The following is a 22,599-nucleotide window of genomic DNA, read 5'->3' on the forward strand; positions in this document are numbered from 1 at the left end:
ATACTTATCTTCAAATTCATCAAGTTGTATATGTTAATTATATATAGCCTTTTGTATGTCAATCATATCTCAATAAAGGGGTTTAAAGGAACTCAAAATTGGGCTGGAGATCCTAGTCAATGAAATAATTGGATATACAACTTTGTGTATACCACTTGTAGGTGTGTACAAAACAGAAATGCATAATATATACAGCAAAAGATATATTCAAGGATTTTCATAGAAGTTGCCCCCCCAGGCCCTGTCACCGTCCTGTCCTTCCCTCTGGCTCCAGGAATTTGAAGCGCTTGCTCAGATCAAGTTGCTCTAGTCTGCATGCAACAATTGTAGCATCGCTCCAGAGGAGCACTTTGGAGGCTGGTTCCATGCCTTAGAGCTGCTCAGCAAGATGGAGAGGTGAAGCCAGGGATGACAGGGGTGGACTCACCCTGTGGGCCAGCTCCAGAGATTTGTGCATGGCCCCTTGGTCAGTGCTGAATCCTGTTTCCTGGTGATAGCTAGGCATCCAGACTCCAGCTTCAGGATAGGCACTGGGAGGGAAACTTGAGTGTGGCTCCTGGTGGCCTCATAGTTGACCCTCTCTCATGTAGCTACAACATGTCATGTGAGCTGGAGCCCCCATCTGAGTTGACTAACAACACCTGCAAGACCAAGAAAAACACGTCATCCAGAAGCTCTGGAATAAGTCAGTGCCCTGACCAGGGATGGCAGGGGTGGGCTCCTTGTACTTAGAGAAGCTTTGCGTCTAAGTGCAGGCATGGGGAGTCAGCCTGGAGCAGGGATCCAAGCTCCACTGCTGGCCAGCCCTGTAATGGAGTGAGTCACCTTACCTCTCTGGACCTCAGTTTTTCCTTCATGAAATGGAGTAATGCTAAGTGATCTATCAGAAAGCTAGAGTGAATGGGATGCTGGTGACCGAGTATTTAGCACAGTGCCTGGAGCAGAGTGTAGTGAGGGGCAGGGGCAGGGGTAGGCTGTGTCTTTGGAAGAGACTTCCCTCATTTTAAGCTGGCCCTTTCATCCAGCAGCCAGGCCCCCAGCATGGAGCCCAGTACCAGCAGCAGCTCCCACTCCAACTCCTGCGACCATCTCAGATGCAGCCCCTACTCAGTATCGGGAAATTTGCCAACACGCCCAGTGTCCACTTGGCCAGTCCTCCAGCTCCAAGATGGAGGAGGGGCCCAGTTGAGAACCATTAATGTCAAATCTCATGCAGCTGCAAGTGCCGTTTGCCAAGGCATCCTGAGGTTTACGAGACCGTATGAGACAGATGTTAGTTAGGAAGAGGTAGGATTTGGGAGAGGTGATTTAATATTTGTATAAGAGTAAAAAAAAAAAGTTTACTATTTGGGGAGGGCCAATATTTATTTGTCATAAATACCCAATCCTACACTTAAATATTATACTAAAATTCTGTTTCTCCATAGCCTGGGAATTGCAATTTTGTTCTTTCATTTCCTATGTTAATTTAAATGAGGTACAGATGCTCTTATTCCTCATGCAAATAAGAAATCTTGCAGAGTCTTCAGGTCATTTAATGGGTAGAAGCATTTCAGTATCATTAACTACAATGAGGAGCTGAGACTATCTCTTGGAACTCCTGGGATTCGTAGGCAGAATGTACCTTAATAAAGCACAGCAGCAACATCTGAAATTTGGATATCTTTAAATATTACATTTGCAAGGACTATTTCCTGCCCCAGGATGGTGGCTACCTTCCTGGAGTTTTGGAGGAAGAGGAACATTTTCTACTTGTCTTGATGAGGTTTCTTTTGACCACTAACTAGGAACCTGTAGATTTCAAAGTCAGATTCTGGAATTCCATCAGCACTAAGTGGTGAAAAATTGTAAAAACATGGAAATGTACAGTGTGAAAAGGAAAAGGCCAAGGGAAGATTATTAGCCAGTGGATTAAGGAAAGACAGGACTTTGCTTTCTCAATCTCCCTCCAGGGTACCCGTGGTTGATCCTTTACCTTAGATTTGAATCCTCCTGGGATCCTTGCCTCTGGCCTTAGGAGTCCTTTTCCTACTGGTTTCACATCCAGGGGAAAGATTTGTGATGCAGAGTTTAAGGCTACAGCTGGGCCTCATTCCATAAGCATTCCTGCTGCTGTGAATTAGGATTTCTAGCATCTCTTGAACTCCTTGTATAATTGGTTTAACCTAGCAGTTCCCTAGAAGGCCCCACCCCCTCTTCCAGGCACCTCGTGGCCACTCCTCCCTGGCTAGGGACTCATGAATCCCAGGTAGCTCTGTTTTGCCAGGATAAGGATAGTTATCACATGCCAGTGAAGGACCCTTGATACTCCTTTCCACTGGCCAAAGTGAAGTCTGGGGCCTTGTGGTTCTGAGGTCCACCATCTTAGGCAATCACCAGTTCAGAGACTCAGTTGTGTTGGTACCGACTTGTCTCTAAGTGGGACTGGGCCAGAGCCCTTAGAACTTACAGCCATCTGGGATGGTTGTGCTCTTTGTCCAAGTCTGTGCCTTGATTTTTATTTAATAATAAATGTATGATTTATTATATCATATAAATAATAAGTGTATGAGCCTTTCCCATGGGGTGGTTGAAGGACGAGGGATGTGGGGAAGGAGGGATGCCATCGAGACTGATAATCCATGCACGTGCACGGACACAGCCTTGTCGCTTACATACTGAAGCACCTCCAATCCAGGTGGTAAACAAGCATTGAGCTCACCCAAGTGCCCTCCTGAGGCTTCCTAATGATTGGGAGCTAAAGGGTTAATACCTGGCCCAGGAGGGAGCCAATAGGACTCTGCACAGCCTCCTGCCTGCACCTTGTTAAATTATGTCAACATCATTCCCTTGGATACAATCCACAAAGGCAAGAGCCAGAGAATTACTGATGACATGAGTTATCCTTCCTCTTTCCTGATGGCTGCAGGTGTCACCCAGACACACAGCAGAGCTGGCCTCTGCCAGGAAGGTCTTTTCAGTGTAGCCCTGGGGCTGAACACACACCTAGATCCTAACAGCCCTGACCCTTCTGATGTGGCACAACTGTCTGGGTACATGGTTCCCCAAACAACAGAAAGGCATGGCATACAAATATAGCAGAGGAAGAGTACGTTGTTGCATCCTTGGGCTTCCATTGGCCAAGAAAGCAAGGACAGTCACCCAGAAGAGGCTTGCATTTCAGAGAGGGTCCATATCACTCAGTCTTTGACAAGGAATCTTCTCTTTACACCTGAGACCCCTTGACCAAACCAGACGGCCCAGGGCAGCCAAGGTAGTCATAGGTCAGCCAGGGGTATCTGCTGCCTCTTTGGGGAGAGGATATCCCTGCTCATCTCTGCTGCATGGGGCAGCAGAACTTGTATTATCCTTGATTCCCAATGAGAAATGTTCCATCACTTCCAGTAAGAATATGGGTGTCCTCACAGTGACTATTCTGCTAGAGGGAAAAAGGATACCTGATGCCTCCTAGGGCTGCCCTTCCTCGGAAAGAGCCAGCCCTCCATTTGCAGTGGGTCTTAAAGCTCTAGCTATGGGCAGTGTGGACACTTCAGTCCAATTTCTGCACAAATTTGGCTGTTTGATTTAGATTCTTTTAGAATTCCACTCTGGGTGCCCAGTCCCCAGATGGTTCTTCATGAAGTGAGACACGAAGGCAAGGGTGAATCCAAGAGGATTTATAAACATCCATCCTCCCCCATTTTCTTATAAACTGAACCTGCAGATATTTGTGAACACAGATGGAGATTGGAGGCCCTTCTGCCTTGGGTGCCTTTGGTTGATGGCCCTGGGTCATCCTGTTGCACGGGCTTGCTCCACTGCATTCTGAATAGCCTTATTTCCAACATATGCCCCAAATCAACTGGATATTGAAAGAAAACCCTCAAGGTAGGAAGAGCTCCAAGTCAGCATTTTCCTACTGAGGGCATGACCAACAGGGCAGCTCTTATGGTGATTCCAATAACTCTGAAAGGATGTGAAGCAGAGTAATCATGCTAGTGACTCTTGGGATCCCCTTTTTAGTCTCTTGTTCTTTTCCATAGGTGAGACAAGCATGGGAGAGAGCAAACCTCTGCTACTACCCAACCAGTCACAGTATCGTTTCTATATTTAAATGAAGCAGATCTTCAAACTACATTTAAATAAAACAATAAAGCAGAGTCATAGGTTTTGCTTTGCCTCTGTGCATGTGGAAGACAAGGGAAGCATTTATCTTTCCAAAGCCAAGATTTTAATTTAAACATCAACCTAGACTCCAGTTAACAAGTAAGAATTCTAGAATTCTGTATCCAGAAAAACTTTCCTTCAAAAATAAAGAGAAGTAAAACTCTCTCAGAAAATAAACACAGAATTTTATCACCAGTGGACCTACCATACAAGAAATGTTAAAAGTTCTTCAGAGAGAATGATATTTGGATCTATGTAAAGAAAGGAAAAGTGTTCAAGAAGGAATAAATGAAAGAAAATAAAATCTTTTATTTGTTCTTAATTTATCTAATAAATAAATGTTCAAAGTAATAATTGCAACAGTGTAAAGTGAAGTAGCTTATGGATAAGTGAAATGAATGACAGCAATGCTCTAAGCGATGAGAGGGAAGAATTGGAAATACTCTGTTATAAGGTACCTATGCTCAGTGTAGCGTTATTTGAAAGAATACTTAGATTAGTTGTAAATATATATTACAAACTCTAGAGTAACAAATAAAAATTTTTAAAGAAGTATAATGGATACTCTAAGAGATGAAAGAATGTAGAATTTTGTGAAATAATTAAAACCAGAGAAGGCAGAAAAATAAGGGGAGATAGAAACAAAGGACAAGTGTAACAAATAGAAAACAAGTACAATATGGTAGATACTAATCCAAGTTTATCAATAATCACTTTAAAAGTGAATGGACTAAATACACCAATTAAAAGATAGAGACCATCAGAGTGGATAAAAAGACAAGACCCAACTATATGTGCTTATAAGAAACCTACTTTAAATATGAAGACACTAATAAATTAAAAGTGTAGGAGCAGACACAGAGAAAATATTGGAGGAAATATTTACAAATCATATATCCATAAGGGATTGACATCCAGAATATAAAAAGAACTCTAAAACTCAACAACAACATCAAAAAGCAATCACCCAATTCAAAAATGTGCAAAGGTCTTTAATGACATTTCTCCAAAGAAGGTATACAAATGGCCAATGAGCACATAAGAAGATGCTCAACATCACTAATCATTATGGAGATTTAAATCAAAACCACAATGGGATACCACTTCATACCTATTAGGATGATCATTATCAAAAGACCAGGAAACAACAGATGGCTCGAATGTAGAGGAATTGGAACATTTTTGTACTGCTGGTGGGAGTGTAAAATGGTGCAGCCACCATGGAAAATATTATTGTGGTTCCCCAAAAGTATTAAAAATAGTGTTACTATATTGTCCATCAATTCCACCTCTGAGTATATATACACAAAAAATTGAAAGCACAGATCCAGAGAGTTATTTGTGTACTCATGTTTATAGAAGCATTATTCACAATAGCCCAAAGGTGGAAGAAACCCAATTGTCCATAAACAAATGAATGAATAAACAAAATTTGGTATATATACAATGGAATATTATTCAGCCTTAAAAAGAACACAATTCTGGGGCCCACCTCATGGCTGAGTGGTTAAGTTTGCATGCTCTGCTTCAGCGGCCCAGGGTTTCACCAGTTCAGATCCTGGGGGCAGACCTAGCACCACTCATTAAGCCATGCTGAGGTGGTATCCTACATAGCACAACTGGAAAGACCTACAACTCGAACACACAACTATGTACTGGGGGGCTTTTGGAAGAAGAAGAAGAAAAGAAAAGAAAAGAAAAGAAAAGATTGGCAACAAATATTAGCTCAGGTACCTGTCTTAAAAAAAAGAAAAAGAATAAAATTCTGATACGTGCTAAAATAGATGAACCTCAAAGGTATTATGTTAAGTGAAATAACCTGGACACAAAGGGACAAATATTTTATGATGTCACTTACACGAGGTACCTAGAATAGTCAAGTGCGTAGAGACTGAAAGTAGAATGGTGGTTACTAGGAGCTGTGGGGGTGGGAAATTGATAGTTATTGTTTAATGGGTACAAAGTTTCAGTATGGGATGATGAAAACGTTCTGGAGATGTATAGTGGTGATGGTTGCACAATAATGAGAGTACTTAAAACCATTGAACTGTATGCTTAAAAATGACTCAAATGGTAAATTTTATAGTATGTATATTTTACCACAATACAATAGTAAAGGGATGGAGAAAGACATACCATGAAAATACTAATTGAAAGAAAGGTGGAGTAGCTATATTAATGGCAGAAAAAGCTGACTTCAGAACTGAAAAATTACCAGCAATAAAGAGGGCATTACATAAAGATAAAGGGGTCAATTCACCAAGAAGACATAATAATCATTAACGTGTAAGGATCTTACAACAGAGTGTTAAACGCTGATAGAATGGCAAAGAGAAGTAGATAAATTCACTATTATAGTTGAAGATTTCAACACCCCTCTATCAGTAAGCAACAGATCAAGCAGGCAGAAAATCAGTAAAGATATAGTTGAACTGAATAGCACCATTAATAAACTGGATCAAATTGATATTTCTAGATCACATCATACAACAATAGCAGATTACACAGTTTTTCTCAAGCTCGCTTGGCATATTCACCAAGATAGCCTACATTCTAGGTTATAAAACACACCTTGAAAACTTTAAAAGAATAGAAATCATACAAAATATGCTCTCAGACCACAATGGAATTAAACTAGGTGTTAAAGCAGATACACAGCTGGAAAAGCTCAAAATATTTGGAGATTAAACAACACACGTGTAAATACCACATGGGTCAAACAAGAAGTCTCAAGACAAATTTTTGAATATTTTAAACTCAATGAAAATGAAAACACAACTTATGAAAATTATGGGATGCAGAAAAAGCAGCGCTTAGAGGGAAATTTATAGTATTGAATGAATATATTAGAAAATAAGAAAGATCTAAAACTGGTCATGTAAGCTTCTATGTTAAGCAACTAGAGAAAGACGATAATATAAAAATAAAGCAACAGAACAAAAAAAAATTGGAGGAGAAATCAGTAAAATTGCAAACAGGAAGTCAATAGAGAAAATCATTGAAACCCGAAGTTTGTTCTTTGACAAGATCAGTACAATTGATAAAACTCTAGCCAGCTAACTAAGAAAAAAAGAGTTCTTTACAAAGCACAGTGGGTGGCTCAAGGAAGCTGCAGGAAAGTCAGAGCATCAGGCTGGGGGCTTTGGAGCTGGGAATAGACCCAAACTATACCAGTCTCATAAACTACAGGTTGATGTGCCACAAACTTCTTGTGAAGCCTGGCAGAAGGATAGACTCTGTTCCCTCATTTGTCAGATATTCATGGAGCACCTACTCCATGCCAGTTGAGTGGAGTGAACAGAGCAGACACCACTCTCTCTGTTCTTATGGAATTTATATTCGGGGGGGGGGGCAGGGAAGACCTACAGAAAAGTATGTCAGCCTTATTGAAGCCTTACTTAAGAAGGGGAGGGGTGATCAGATCATTTACTGAGGGCTCCTTCTGATGGAGGCTCTTTGTCAGCCTCTGCCCATGACTAGGCCTGCCACTGCAGTGTGGAGGTGTGGGGCTGGCCTCTGGACAGGCAGGGTTATCACAGGAGCCCAGCCCCACAGTGGGGTGCTGTGGGAGAGCAATGTGGAAGGAAAAGGTAGGCCTTTGGCTCTGCTGCATATCCACCTACCGCCAGCACCAACTCCTCCATCCTAGGCATCTGGCTGGACCAGTACTAGGAGGATTTCTGTCAGTCTCTGCACTTTATTGGACTAAAGCATTTAGTGGCCTATGTGCAGCTCAACCTGCCTGGATTGGACATGGAGTGCCATGCCCACCTTCTCCTCACCCAGAGGGGCATCCAGAGCCTATAGGGGCAGAGCCTGAGGGAGAGGAGGATTGGGGTACCTGTGTGCATTTGAGGAGGGGGATGGAGTTGGGCCACACTAGGAGAAGCCTCCAGAGGCTGGTGTTGGGCCCGGAACAAAAAATAGCCTCAGACCACTCATCTGGTAGACTGCACTCTGAGAAGACTTCCTAGGGTGGGGTCTGGGCTGAGACTTCTCTTAAAAGCAATATGACGTTTTCTGTCTTTCAAAAGGCAAATGGAAAGCCACTCATGTTGATGAACATTTCTCCTCTTCCACTTCTAGTGCCAGCTCCAGGGCTTGGTGTATCACCAGCTTCACAGCTAGAGCCAGCTACTGTGCCAGTTCCAGCATCAGCACCAGAACTAGAATCAGTCCAAAGCTAGAGCCAGCTCCAGTTCTAAAGTCAGATTCAGTACCACCAGCTTGAGTACATGCCAGGTTGAGTTGGAGCTAGCACCAGTTTTAAGCTAGAGCCAGCCTCAGAGCTAGAGCGAGCTCCAGCACCATCTCGAGCAATATCTATAGAGCTAGATCTAGCTCCAGTGCCAATTCTAGCTCCAGTGCCAGAGCTGGAGCCAATTCCAGAACTGTTTTAACCTATTGCTAAAGCAAAGAGAATAGTGTTTGCTTCTCGACGATATCTTCCGGGAAGGGGCTCGAAGGAATTCTCCGGAGTCAATACTTTGTGTATTGATATGCATTTGTCAAAATGGATTGACTAGTTCACTAATATCTGAGCACATCATTGCTGTAAAGTATATATTACAATAAAAATATAAAAAGAATACAGACTGTTTAATTTCCTTTCATGTTTATGAAGTAAAAAACAGTCAAGAATAATATGCAGTGACAAAAATAAGAATAAGATTTACCTTTGGAGGAAATAACTGGAAGGGGCAAGATGGAGGATCTTTTCTTTATCTGGCTGATGATTTCATGGGTGTTCTTGTTTGTGATAATTCATCAAACTGTGCTCTTAATGTATGCTAATTTTTCTCTATGTAGGGTATACTTCCATTAACAAATATTTATTTTTTGAAAAGCATCATTCGAATCTATCTCTGGCTTCCTCCAAATCCTGCCTCCCTGTCTCCTCTCAAGAGGAATTGAATAGCCTGAATTTTATGTTTATGATTCCATTAAATTTTTATAGTTTTATTTCTATGTGATTTATCTCTCTTTCTCTGTCTCTCTGTCTCTGTCTCTCTCTTTATATGGGTGTGTCTATACATATTTACATTTGTATGCATGTGTGTATACATACGTTTCCACACATACATACATACACAAAAATACATACATATACGTCTTAAGTCTGCTTGTCCTGCCATAACAGAATACCACAGACTGGGTGGCTTAGATGACAGAAAGTAATTTTCCCACAGTTCTGGTGGCTAGAAGTTCAAGATCAAGGTTCTGGCAGATTTGGTTTCTGGTGAGAGACCTCTTCCCGGCTTGCAGATGGCCACCTTCTCACTATGTCCTCACACTGCCTTTTCTTGGTGTGTGTGCACAGAAAGAAAGCGCGAGTTCTCTGGTGTCTCCTCCTATGAGGACGCTAATCCTACTGGATCAGGGCCCATCCTTATGATCTCGTTTAACCTTAATTGTGTTCTTAGATGCCCCATCTCCAAATACAGCCACACTGGGGGTTAGGAGTTCAGTATATTAATACTGGAGCGACACAAACTTAGGTCCATAAAAATGCATAAAGATATAAAATCTTTGTTTATTTCTGCATTTTGTCATATTTTTGGAGTCTTGCATTTTTTCTCTCAATATTTCATTTCTATATCTGCTGACATGGCATGTAATTGCTCTACTATATTCCCTATATAAAAATACCATAATTTAGTTGTTGTTGAACTTTTTTTTCATTTTTTCTGCTATTTTGAACAATGTTGCTGTGAACTTTCTTGTTTATATCTCCAGTTGTACATGTGCAAAGCTTCTTTAGGATGTATACCTGAGAGTAGAATTGCATGGTCCAAGACAATGCAAATTTTCAACTGCAAAATATAATGTCATATTGTTTCTCTAGTAGAAATGGATAAGACTTTGAACTAATACACATTATTGTCAAGAAAGAGCATCCTCTAACAAATTTTCTAATCTATTAATATAAAAATGGAACTTTCTTGAGGTTTTATTTGTTTTCCTTGATTATTATTGTTTGACCATCTTTTTATATGATTATTAGCCAATTTGAGTTTCTTTTCTCTGAAATAGCTATTAATCTCACTTTGCTTATTTATCACTTTTTTTGTGTATGCATATGTGAGTGTATTTTTGTTATTAAATTACAAGCTATTGAAGGGGGCAGGTTTTGAATAGGCTTTGGAAAGATGGTCAGGACTGGAACAGCAGAGGATAAACATGAAGCTCTTCTAGGAAATAGTATCTGGTACCTGGCGAAGTAGTAATGTCATTTCTTAATTCAAAGAGACACTTTTTCTAATACTGTTTAATAAAATAAGAAATTCTGCAGAGTCATGGGTTTTATTTTTATCTCCATGCATATAAGAAAAGAGGGAGGTGCCAATGATGTTCTTCTGGTTTGAGAAGGGAGAATTGTCGACTCTTGACTTTTAGGAACACAGGTAGTTCAATTGTACATATTATAATTGAGCAACAGATTATCATCTATGATTGACAGTATCTAGAATCCATTTCTGAAACCTAAATACCTTACAAGACTCATCATTCAAATAGCAGTTCCAAGTATTGACTGATTTAACACTAAACAGAACGAATTAATAGCACATGAATATTCACACATCTTCATCCCCAGTAACAACACGACATTCATCTTCTACCTGGCTTTGAAGAAATGGAGCTGGAGATGTATGCAAGATTTTTTTTGTGTGCCTTTTGGTGAGGAAGGTTGGCCCTCAGCTAACATCTGTTGCCAATCTTCCTATTTTTTTTTTTCCCCAAAGCCCCAGTATATAGTTGTATATCCTAGCTGTAAGTCATTCTAGTTCTTCTATGTGGGATGCCACCACAGGGTATCTTAATGAGTGCTGTGTATGTCTGCACCCAGGATCCAAACCTGCAACCCTGGGCTGCTGAAGTGGAGCACCGGAAGTTAACCACTTAGCCAGGGGCAGCCCTGCAATAAATTTGAAATCAAGTTTTCAAGGAGTTTAGTGGAAAGCATCTCTTGAATGGTTAATCTATGATATTGTGAAAAACTTGCACCAAGGGAATGCAGACTCCGTAGCCTTTGGGCAGGAGACCAAAATTTCTAGAAACTGTAGTCCATTTCCGAGGGCCCATTTGTGCTGATGGGATATAAAGTCCTTCAATCTTTTATTCAGAGAGTGAAAGTATTAAGAGTGTTTCTGGTGTTCTTGAAATAGCATGGGGCTCAGAAACAAGAGACTGTGGTTAACACACTCACATTCCAGTTTGATTTCTTATGGACTCTGGTTCACATTTTCCCCATGTCAACAGATGAGGCAAAAAGCTTTGTGAATCACGAAGTTCCTAGGAGCTGCTTTGTGGTTATTATCATTATTCTTCCAAGTATGAACTCTCCTGTTGCCTGCTATCAATGAACAGCTCTTCCCTCAAGAGAAAGGTAACCAAGCAATTATTTCCTGCTTGTCTGTAATTTGGAGCTGGAGGTGGAGAGTTGCCCTCCCTTCCCCAACCCGTGCCAATCCTCTCCATGATTGGTAAAGTTGGAACCCATGTCCATTGCTTAGGAGTTATAAACAAGTGTGTGTACATATGTGTGTCTTATTTGGTTTTGAATGGATAATTCTTCTCCCTGTTGCAATGCATGTTTGAGACCCTTAAAGACTCCACTCTCTTCATTGTATTCTGTGTCTTCTAGAGAGTAATGGAAGAACCTTTCCAGACCTGTAGCTGAGAGTATATATGCTCATCACTCAAGAGGCAATGTCAGAACAAGAGTAGAATTTATATTCAGTGGTGTGATTGCATGTGTTTATGTGTATTTGTGCGTGTGTGTGTGTGTCCAGTCTGTGCTACTGATCCATAACATGGCTCTACCACTCCTCACACCAGGGTATAACAGACTGCTCCATGTAGAATAATTTATCTCAAACTGATCCGCTATCTAATTTTTGAAAGGATAGGGAAAAACATGTTTTCTCTTGCTTATTCCTTACCCCCTATTAAGTCTTGTTGGTTTTTCCTCCAAATTTTATCCCAAACTGTAATTATCTTCATCTCTGCTGCCATGATCCAGATGTAAGCAGGTACTATTTTGTATACAAACTACAGCAATGGCATCCGGTTAAACTTCTGCTGACACTCTTGAATTGTTATAATTTGCTCTCTACCCAGTAGAGACAGAAAAAAAATTCATTCACTCCTTTCCTAAAACCTTCTCATGGGTGTTCTACTAGTCTGAGAATAGAGTCAAAATTTTCCATTATAGAGGAAAAAATCTTACATAATCTGGTTCCTAGATAATTCTCCAACCCCATAAATTTCCTATGCTGACCATGCTCCTGGATGCCGTAGTCCTGTCCTCTGCAAACAACTGGAATGCCCATTTTTATAACCTTCACACAGCAGGCTTTTATTATTCAGGACTCATTGTAAAGAACTCATAAGAACAGGCTTCCTCATCACCTTAGACTCTTGTAATTTAACAATGTCTATCAAAATCGTGAATGTATGTTTCCTCCAATTCTATTTCTAGGAATTTATCCTATATATCTATCTGTGCAAAATAGTATATGAACAGTGTTATTAATGTATGTTAGATCAGGTTTTTAATGGGGTTTTAGCATATTAGTGGGACAAAAAGAATGTGCTATTCAGGTTAAAATTCACATACTGACTAGTTCAAAACCGTGTTTCCATTATTTGATGGTCATAATGACTTCTCACTCTTGCACATTTCCATCTCTTTTTTTTATCTCCAGCAAAATAGAAGAACATGAGGAAGGATAATCAGAGCAGCGTGTCTCAATTCCTCCTCCTGGGGCTCCCCATCTGGATGAAGAATCAAGACATCTACTACACTCTTTTCTTGGTTATGTACCTGACCACAGTGCTGGGGAACTTGCTTATCATCCTGCTCATTAGGGTAGACTCTCACCTCCACACTCCCATGTACTTCTTCCTCAGCCACTTGGCCTTCTCTGATGTCTCTTTCTCATCTGTCACTGTCCCAAAGATGCTCATGAATATGCAGACACAGAGTCAGTCCATCTCATATGCTGGGTGCATTTCCCAGGTGTATTGTGTCTTGCTGTTTGGGGGTCTTGACAGCTTCCTTCTCACATCAATGGCCTATGACAGGTATGTGGCCATCTGTCACCCCCTCCACTATATCACCATCATGAATCAGAACCTGTGTTTCCTGCTAGTAACTGTATCCTGGGTCCTATCCTGTACCAGTGCCCTTTTGCACACCCTCCTCCTGGTCAGTCTATCTTTCTGTGGAGAAAACACTCTCCCCCACTTCTTTTGTGACCTCTCCACCTTACTTAAGCTGTCCAGCTCAGATACCACAGTCAATGAATGGGTTATCCTCACTGAAGGATCAGTGGCCATTCATATGTATCCTGGTCTCCTATGGCCACATTGGTAGCACCATTCTTAGAGTTCCCTCCACCAAGGGAATCTACAAAGCCTTCTCCACATGCGGCTCTCACCTCTCTGTGGTATCTCTGTACTATGGAGCAATTATTGGACTGTACTTTTTCCCCTCATCCAATAATTCCAATGACAAGGATGTCATTGTGTCTCTATTGTACACTCTGGTCAGTCCCATGCTAAATCCCTTTATCTACAGTCTGAGGAATCGAGATATGAAAGGAGTGCTGGTAAATATACTCAGTAGAGGAAAATTTTCACCACGATGAGCATTATTTTTCCTATTAATTGAATATAAGTCCTGCTTCATCCTGCACATGCAACATGAGTATTCTTTCCTTTCTGACTAGCTCCTTTTTAGTGAATCTTGACGTGGCATTTTTTCTTCACTCTCTGTTTTGTCTTGCACTTAGTTTTCTTCTCTTTTTAGTTTTTGTTCAATTTAAGGAGTCATAGGAAAAGTTTATTAAAAACATACCTACACAACTATCTTTTCCTGAATGTTTTTTTTTCTTTTTCACATGATATCCCTTGTCCTACAAGCATTTAAAATTTTTATGCAGTTACAGCTTTCAGGCTTCTTATTTTACTTTTTTTATAGTTTACAAACTTTATGTAGCAAAGCTTTTCTTTTCTCAAGATAACAAAAATATTCCTTCTGGCAGTTTCATAATTTTATTTTCGTGTCTAATTTGTTTTGTAATACACTTGAAATTTATTCTTGTGAATGACATTAATTATATATTTAATTGTATTTTTGTGTCTAATTTCTTATCGATTGTCCAAATTGTGTTTCAGGTATGTTACAGAGTTGTGGTAATGTGGTATGTCACTTTTTTTCCTCTTATATTAAGTAGTCCTGGCCACAAACTGAAATGAGATGGCTTTCTGTACAAGACCAGGAAAATTGCCCAGGCAGGACTGGTACTGCCTGCAGGTGGTGAATGAACTCAAACTTGACTGTAGCCCTCTGTGTCCTAGGTTGGCCAATTGGGTGTGAAGCATGGTAGTGAGAGTAGAGATTTTAAAGGGGCTTTCCAAGTGATGATGTGAGTATGGGTGATCAGTCCAATTTGATAGGGGGTTCAACCTTTCAGAGCCTGGGACCAAGAATGCATAGGCAGAATATCTGGAAATTTAGGCAACCTGAATTGAACTCAGGCAGGACTTCAGTGTAGTTTAATCCAAATGTATCTGAATTTTTAAAAGATATTTCCCTGCCCTAAGTACATAAATATAACGCCCTATGTTTCCATCTGAAATGGTAAAGTTTTGTCTTCAGTCCTGAGGAATTGCCTCTGCTCAAGGCAAATGTAGCTAACTTCATTGCTATAAGCTGATACCTGTCACAAATTATTATTTATTTGATTTTACTAATTGGTATAAAGGAGGGAATTAGTATTAAAAGAGGCTTTGTAAGTTTCCCAGTGCCACTAAACTAGCGATGTTTAGTAGAGGTGGTGCTCAAACTACCATGTGTGTGTGGTCAAATCCTGAGTCCTTGGAATAATTTGAATATTTTTCAAAATTGAGCAATATTTTTTAGCTATTTTACTAAAAATTTTATTTAAACTTTAAAAAAATATTGAAATAGCAAACAAAGGAGCATATGTAACATATATACAGTTTAAATATACATGTATATATAGTATGCTGCTTGCGTGTATATACATATATATGTATGTGTTTGCATGTATGTGACGTCTAATTACACTTTAAAGAGTAATATTAAAAAAAATACTCATGTAACAGTCTCCAGGCTTAACTAGTAGAAAACTAACAATATTGTTCAGCCCCTTGTGTCTCCTCCTCAATTGTATCTTCCTCTTCTCTTGAAAATACCCAGAATCTTTAATATTTTCAAAATTTCTTTGCTTTTCTTTACAGTTTTAACAATTCTATTTTGATCCTTAAGTTTTGCCTGCTGTAGAACTGCATATAAATGGAATAATATGGCATTTATTCTTCTAGGTTCTGCTTTTGCTATCCAATACTGTCCTTGTGAAATTCATCCATGTTGCATAATATTCCACTGCTAGGCTGCTACAAACTTGTCTGTTCTATTTTCTATGGCTATTTTATTTGCTTTCAGCATTTTTCTACTACAAACAATGCTGCCACAAACCTTCCTGTACATTGTCTAGTGCATGTATGCAGGACATTCTGTGAGTTCTAGACCCAGAAGAAGAATTACGGGATTGTAGATATGTGTGTGTTCAACTTAACTATCGCTGCTAAGCTCTTCTCTAAAATAGATGTACCAAGAAGTCAAAGTGAAAAGTCTACACGTTGCATGATTTCAACAACATGACATTCTGGAGAAGGCAAACTATAGAGATAACAGAATGATCAGTGGTTACTGGGGGTTCAGCTTTGAGGGGGAGAAGGATAAGTAGGTAGAGCAAAGGGGATTTTTAACAAAGAGCAATGAAACTATTCTGTGTGATGCTGTAACAGTGGATACATGCCATCGTGTACTTGTCAAAAACTAAAAAAACCTGAGCAATATAAAGGAGTGAATTCTAATATCAACTATGTGCTTTAGTTAATAATATATCAATGTTAGTTTAATTGGAACAAATATACCACACAGAAGCAAGATGTTAATAATAGGGGAACTGGTTAGGGGTGAGGGAGAGGTATATGAACGCTTTCTGCTCAATTTTTCTGTAAACCTAAAACTGCTCTGAGAAATAAAATCTATTAAATTTTTGTTGCTGTTGCTGTTTTGGTGAGGAAGTTTTGGTGAGCTAACATCTATTGCCAACATTCCTCTTTTTGCTTGAAGAAGATTGTTGCTGAGCTAACGTCTGTGCCAATCTTCCTTTATTTTGTATGTGTGAGGCTGCAACAGCATGGCTTGTTGAGTGTTCTGTAGGTCTGCACCAGGGATCTGAACCCATGGACCCAAGACTGCTGAAGAAGAACTTGCAAACTTAATCACTGTACCACCAGGCCAGCCACTAAACAATCAATTTTTAAAAGTTTTACTAATTCAGAGAGATCTCATCAAGATGGCAGTGGAGGAAGCCTCTGAACTCACCTCCTCCCATGGACACAACCAGGTTACAACTATTTTTGGAAAAATTACCCTGGAGAGAAAACTTAAAACTAGATAAAAATAACCCACAACAAAGGATAGTCCTGAGTGAAGCAGAAGAGGCAGAAATTCCTCCTGGAGAGAAAAAAAGCCACCTTCATGAGTAGCGGAGCTCCACAGCTGGAGAGGCTGGAGTCACCCTAAGGTATGCAGCCCTCCCTGGAGAAGTGGGGACCTGAGTGGGGGCAGCTTACAATGGCAAGCATCCTTCAGACTCAGCACAACTGAGACGAGTGCCCTACTATCTGGCTTTGATGGCTATTAACTGCAATGGTGGCTACCCCCAGAAAAGCCATCAGACAAACCCCAAAAAAACCCAGCTCTTAAAGGGCCCATACACAAATTCACCAGCCTCAGAGGCAACCTAAAATCACCAGAAAGAAGGCTGTACAGTCCTTTGGTGAAAGGAGTTTCAAGTGGTAGGCTCTGGGTGCATCTTGGTGAGAGGTGAGACCTCTCCAGAGACTGAGACATTGGTGGCGGCCATTGTTGTGACCTAGTATAGGCATGCCGACACAGAGACTGGCAGACACCATTGAAGTTCTTCCCCTGGCCTGTTAGCTCTTGGGTCTGACACATCCACTAGAGTGCAAATTTAATCCAGTCTAGCCACCTCAGGAAGCCCACCCTAGGGATCGGCCTCACTCAACAGCAAGCCTTCAGCCTATTTGTCACCCTGCATAGACTGGGTGCCTTGATCCTCTACAGGCAGTAAGTCCGCCTCTGTGGTGCAGGGCCTGTGTGAGGACCAGGTATGCTGTGGAGGGGGGGCATTGGTGGGAGGTGGGGGTCTCTGCAGTGGGGTAATGGGTTATGCTCCAGGGGGTCAGGAAATTGGCACAGGCCTGGACTGTGTTGACAAGGGTGTGTGGACCTGTGGGGGTGGGGCTTATCAGCAGCAGAAGACCGGGCTTTAAAAACAGCCATAAAGAGAATTGGCCTCACCTTCCAAAGCCTGAAACAATTGGGTGTTCCTGTGCCTAAGGCCCACCCCACTCAGCTGCAATCCTAAGAGAACTGACAACAGCCTTCCCGGCCTGAGGCCTACAGCAACTGTAAACCCCTGAAGCTAGCAACCAGCTACACAGGGTACCTATGCAATTAACAGGAAAACTGCAGCAGGAGTGTGCTCTTAGACCTTGTAGCCAATGGTGCTGAGGCTCCCCAAACCTGATTTATAAATAACTGGTCATGGGAAGGAAGGAGTAGACTCCTTGGGTACCTGCAGTAAGAGCAACACTGCCCCAGCAGAAAGACACAAGTAGTCCACACGGGGGTCACTCCTGGATCATTTGGACTGGTAATGAGATGGAAGCACACTGCCGACACTCAAAAGACACCTCTTACATAAGGCCACTTCTCCAAGATCAGGAGACATAGAGGACTCACCTAATACACAGATAAAAGCACAGAGAAAGAGGCTTAATGAGGGGACAAAGGAATACATTCCAAGCAAAGGAATGGGACAAAACCCAAGAAAAAGAACTAAATGAAACAGAAATAAGAAATCTACCTGACAAAGAGTTCACACAAAAACTCATAGGATGCTCACTGATATTGGGAGAAGACTGGGTGAATACAGTGAGAACAACAAAGAATTGGATAATATAAAAAAGAAGCAATCAGAAATGAAGAATACAATACTGGAAATGAAAAATTCACTAGAAGGACTCAATAGCAGAGTAGATGATACAGAAGAATGGATCAGTGGCCTGGAAGAAAGACTAGAGGAAATCACCCAAGATAAACAGATAAAAGAAACAAGAATTAAAGAGAATGAGAACAGTCTAAGGGAACTCTGGGACAATATCGAGCACACTAACATTCGTATTATAGGTGTCCCAGAAGGAGAAGAGAGAGAAAAAGGGACAGAGAATATATTGGAAGAAATAGTAGCTGAAAACTTTCCTAACCTAAGGAAGGAAACAGACGTCCAAGTACAGGAGACACAGCACCAAACAAGATGAACACCAAGAGGCCCACACCAAGGAACATTATAATTAAAACTTCCAAAATGAAAGATAAAGAGAGAATCCTAAAAGTGGTAAGAAAAAGGCAACAAGTGATGTACAAAGAAAAGCCAATAAAGCTATCGGCAGACTTCTCAGCTGAAACCCTACAGGCTAGAAGAAAGTGGCATGACATATTTACAGTGCAGAAAGGAAAAAACCTACGATGAAGAATTTTTCACCCAGCAAGGTTATCATTCAAAATGGAAGGAGAGATAAAGAGCTTCCCAGTCAAGCAAAAATTAAAGGAGTTTATCATCAAGAGACCAGTTCTACAGGAAATGCTGAAGGGACTTATTTAAGTGGGAAAGAGAAGAGCACAAATAAGGATAAGAAAATGATCAAACAAACAAACAAACAAACCCCAGGCAATATAATCACTGGTAAAGGCAAAAATACAGTAAAGGTAGCAGATCAACCACCTATAAAGATGATATATAGGTTAAAAGACAAAAATACTAGAATTACCTATTACAATGATAAGAGTGTAATGGATAGACACACACAAAACAACAGATTAGATATGATTTCAAAAACATAAAATGTGGGAGTAGGGGATTAAAAGATTAGAGCTTTCAGAAAAAGGTCAAGCTAAAGAGACTATCAACTTAATATAGATTGCTATATACATAGAATATTATATAGGAACTTCATGGTAATCACAAACCAGAAACTTATAATAAGTAAACAAATAAGTAAGAGGAAAGAAATCAAACATATTACTAAAGAAATCCATCAAACCACAAGGGAAGAGAGCAAGAGAAGAAGAAAAATACAGAGAAGAACTACTAAAACACCCAGAAAAAAAGTAACAAAATGGCAAGAAATGCATTTTTATCAATAGCTACTCTAAATGTCAATGGACAAAATGCTCCAATCAAAAGACATAGGGTGGCCGATTGGATAAGAAAACAAGACCCATATATGTGCTGCATACAAGAGACACACTTCAGACCTAAAAACACTAACAAACTGACAGTAAAAGGATGGAAAAAGATATTCCATGCAAATGGCAAAGAAAGAAAGCAGGGGTAGGAATACTTATATCAGACAAAATAGACTTTAAAACAAAAACTGTAAGAAGAGGCAAAGAAGGGAACCACATAATGATAAAGGGAACAAACCAACAAGAGGATATAGCACTTGTACATATCTATCCACCAACATAGGAGCATCTAAATATATAAGGCAATTATTAACAGACATGAAAGGAGAAATAGACAGTAAGACAACAATAGTAGGGGATTTTAACACCCCACTTACACTAATGGATAGGTCACCCACACAGAACATCAATAAGGAAATATTGGCCTTAAATGACACATTAGACCAGATGGACTTAGTAGATATATATATAGAACATTCCATCGAAAAACCGCAGAATACACATTCTTTTCAAATACACATGGAACATTCTCCAGGATTGATCACATATTAGGCCACAAAACAAGTCTCAATAAATTGAAGAAGATTGAAATAATACCAAGTATCTTTTCTGACCACAAAGGTATGAAACTAGAAATCAACTACAGGAAGGAAATTAGAGAAGCCACAAAAATGTGAAGATTAAACAAAATGCTAGTGAACAACGATTGGGTGAATGAAGAAATCAAAGGGGAAATCAAAAAATTCCTGGAAACCAATGAAAATGAAAATATGACCTGCCAAAATCTATGGGATACAGCAAAAGTGGTTCTAAGAGGGAAGTTCATAGCAATTCAGGCCTACCTCAACAAGCAAGGAAAACCCCAAGTAAACAACCTAACAGTGCGCCTAAAGGAACTGGAAAAAGAACAACAAACAAAGCCCAAAATCAGGAGAAGGAAGGAAATAATAAAAATCAGAGCAGAAATAAATGAAATAGAGACAAAATTAGAAAAAATTAATGAAGCGAAGAGCTGACTTTTGGGAAAGATAAAATTGACAAACCCTTAGCTAGACTCGCCAAGAAAAAAAGAGGGAAGGCTCAAATAAATAAAATCAGAGATGAAACAAGAGAAATTACAACAGACACCTGAGAAATACAAAGGATTATAAGAGAACACTATGAAAAGCTATACACCAATAAATTGGATAATCTAGAAGAACAGGATAACTTCTGAGAATCATACAAACTTCCAAAACTGGATCAAAAAGACGTATAGTATTTGAATAGACCAATCACCACCAAGGAGATTGAAACAGTAACCAAAAAACTCCCAAAAAATGAAAGTCAAGGACCAGATGGCTTCCCTGGTGAATTCTACCAAACATTCAAAGAAGATTTAATACCCATACTTCTCAAACTGTTCCAAAAAAATGAAGAGGAGGGGAAGCTTCCTAACTCATTCTACAAAGCCAACTTTATCCTGATACCAAAATCAGACAAAGACAACACAAAAAAAGAAAATTACAGGCCAATATCACTGATGAGCATCGATGCAAAAATCCTTAACAAAATCCTAGCAAATTGAGTACAAAAATACATTAAAAAGATCATAGATCATGATCAAGTGGGTTTTATTCCAGGGATGCAGGGATAGTTCAACATCCAAAAATCTAACAATGTGATACACCACATTAACACAATAAAGAATAAAAATCATGTGATCATCTCAATAGATGCAGAGAAAGCATTTGACAAGATACAGCATCCATTTATGATAAAAACTCTAAATAAAATGGGTATAGAAGGAAAATACTTCAACATAATAAAGGTCATATATGACAAACCCACAGCAAATATCATTCTCAATGGAGGAAAACAGAAAGCTATCCTTCTAAAAACAGGAAGCAGACTTAGATGCCCACTTTCATCACTTTCATTTAACATAGTATTGGAAGTCCTAGCCACAGCAATCAGGCAAGAAAAAGAAATAAAATGGATCCAAATTGGAAAAGCAGAAGTGAAACTGTCACTATTTGCAGAAGAAAACCCTGAAGAATTCATTATAAAACTTTTAGAAATAATAAATGAATACAGTCAAGTCGCAGGATACAAAATCAACATACAAAAATTTGTTGTGTTTCTATACACTAACAATGAAGTAGTATAAAGAGAAATGAAGAATACAATCCCATTTAAAATTGGAACAAACAGAATAAAATACCTAGGAACAAACTTAAAAGAGGTGAACGATCGGTATACCGAAATCTATAAAACATTGTTGAAAGAAATTGAAGACAAAAAGAAGTGGAAAGATATTCCATGCTCTTGTATTGGAAAAATTAACATACTTAAAATCTCCATACTCCCTAAAGCAATCTATAGATTCAATGCAATCTCTGTCAATGTTCCAACAACATTTTTCACAGAAATAGAACAAAGAATCCTAAAATTTATATGGAATAACAAAAGACCTCGAATATCCAAAGGAATCCTGAAGAAAAAGAAGTATCCCACTCCCTGATTTCAAAATATACTACAAAGCCATAGTAACCAAAACAGCATGGTACTGGCACAAAAAGAGACACACAGATCAATGGAACAGAATTGAAAGCCCAGAAATAAACCCACACATCGATGGACAGCTAATTTTTGACAAGGGAGCCAAGAGTATACAATGGAGAAAGAAGAGTCTCTTCAATAAATAGTGGTGGGAAAACTGGACAGCCACATGAAAAAGAATAAAAGTAGACCATTATCTTACATCATGCACAAAAATCAACTCAAAATGGATTAAAGACTTGAATGAAAGCCTGAAACCATGAAACTTCTAGAAGAAAACATAGGCAGTATGCTCTTTGACATCAATCTTAGCAGTATAGTTTCAAGTACCATATCTGACTGGGCAAGGGAAATAAAAGAAAAAATAAACAAGTGTGACTACATCAAACTAAAAAGCTTCTGCACAACAAAGGAAACCCTAAGAAAACGAAAAGACAACGTAACAATTGGGAGAAGATATTTGCAACCATATATCAGGTAAGGGCTTAATATCCAAAATATACAAAGAACTCATACATCTCAACAACAAAAAA

General features: G+C 39.6%; 1 protein-coding gene across 1 annotated transcript; it reads left to right on the plus strand.

Annotated features, from left to right (window-relative positions):
- Positions 1-12,868: 12,868 nt before the first annotated feature.
- Positions 12,869-13,799, plus strand: OR1J40 (olfactory receptor family 1 subfamily J member 40). Its single transcript, NM_001391775.1, is given in 2 exon segments — positions 12,869-13,486; positions 13,488-13,799. Coding segments are annotated over 2 exon segments (930 nt in total).
- The last annotated feature ends 8,800 nt before the right edge of the window (positions 13,800-22,599 follow it).

Source organism: Equus caballus, chromosome 25 (genome assembly GCF_041296265.1).
Source record: "Equus caballus isolate H_3958 breed thoroughbred chromosome 25, TB-T2T, whole genome shotgun sequence".
Taxonomy (NCBI): Eukaryota; Metazoa; Chordata; class Mammalia; order Perissodactyla; family Equidae; genus Equus; species Equus caballus.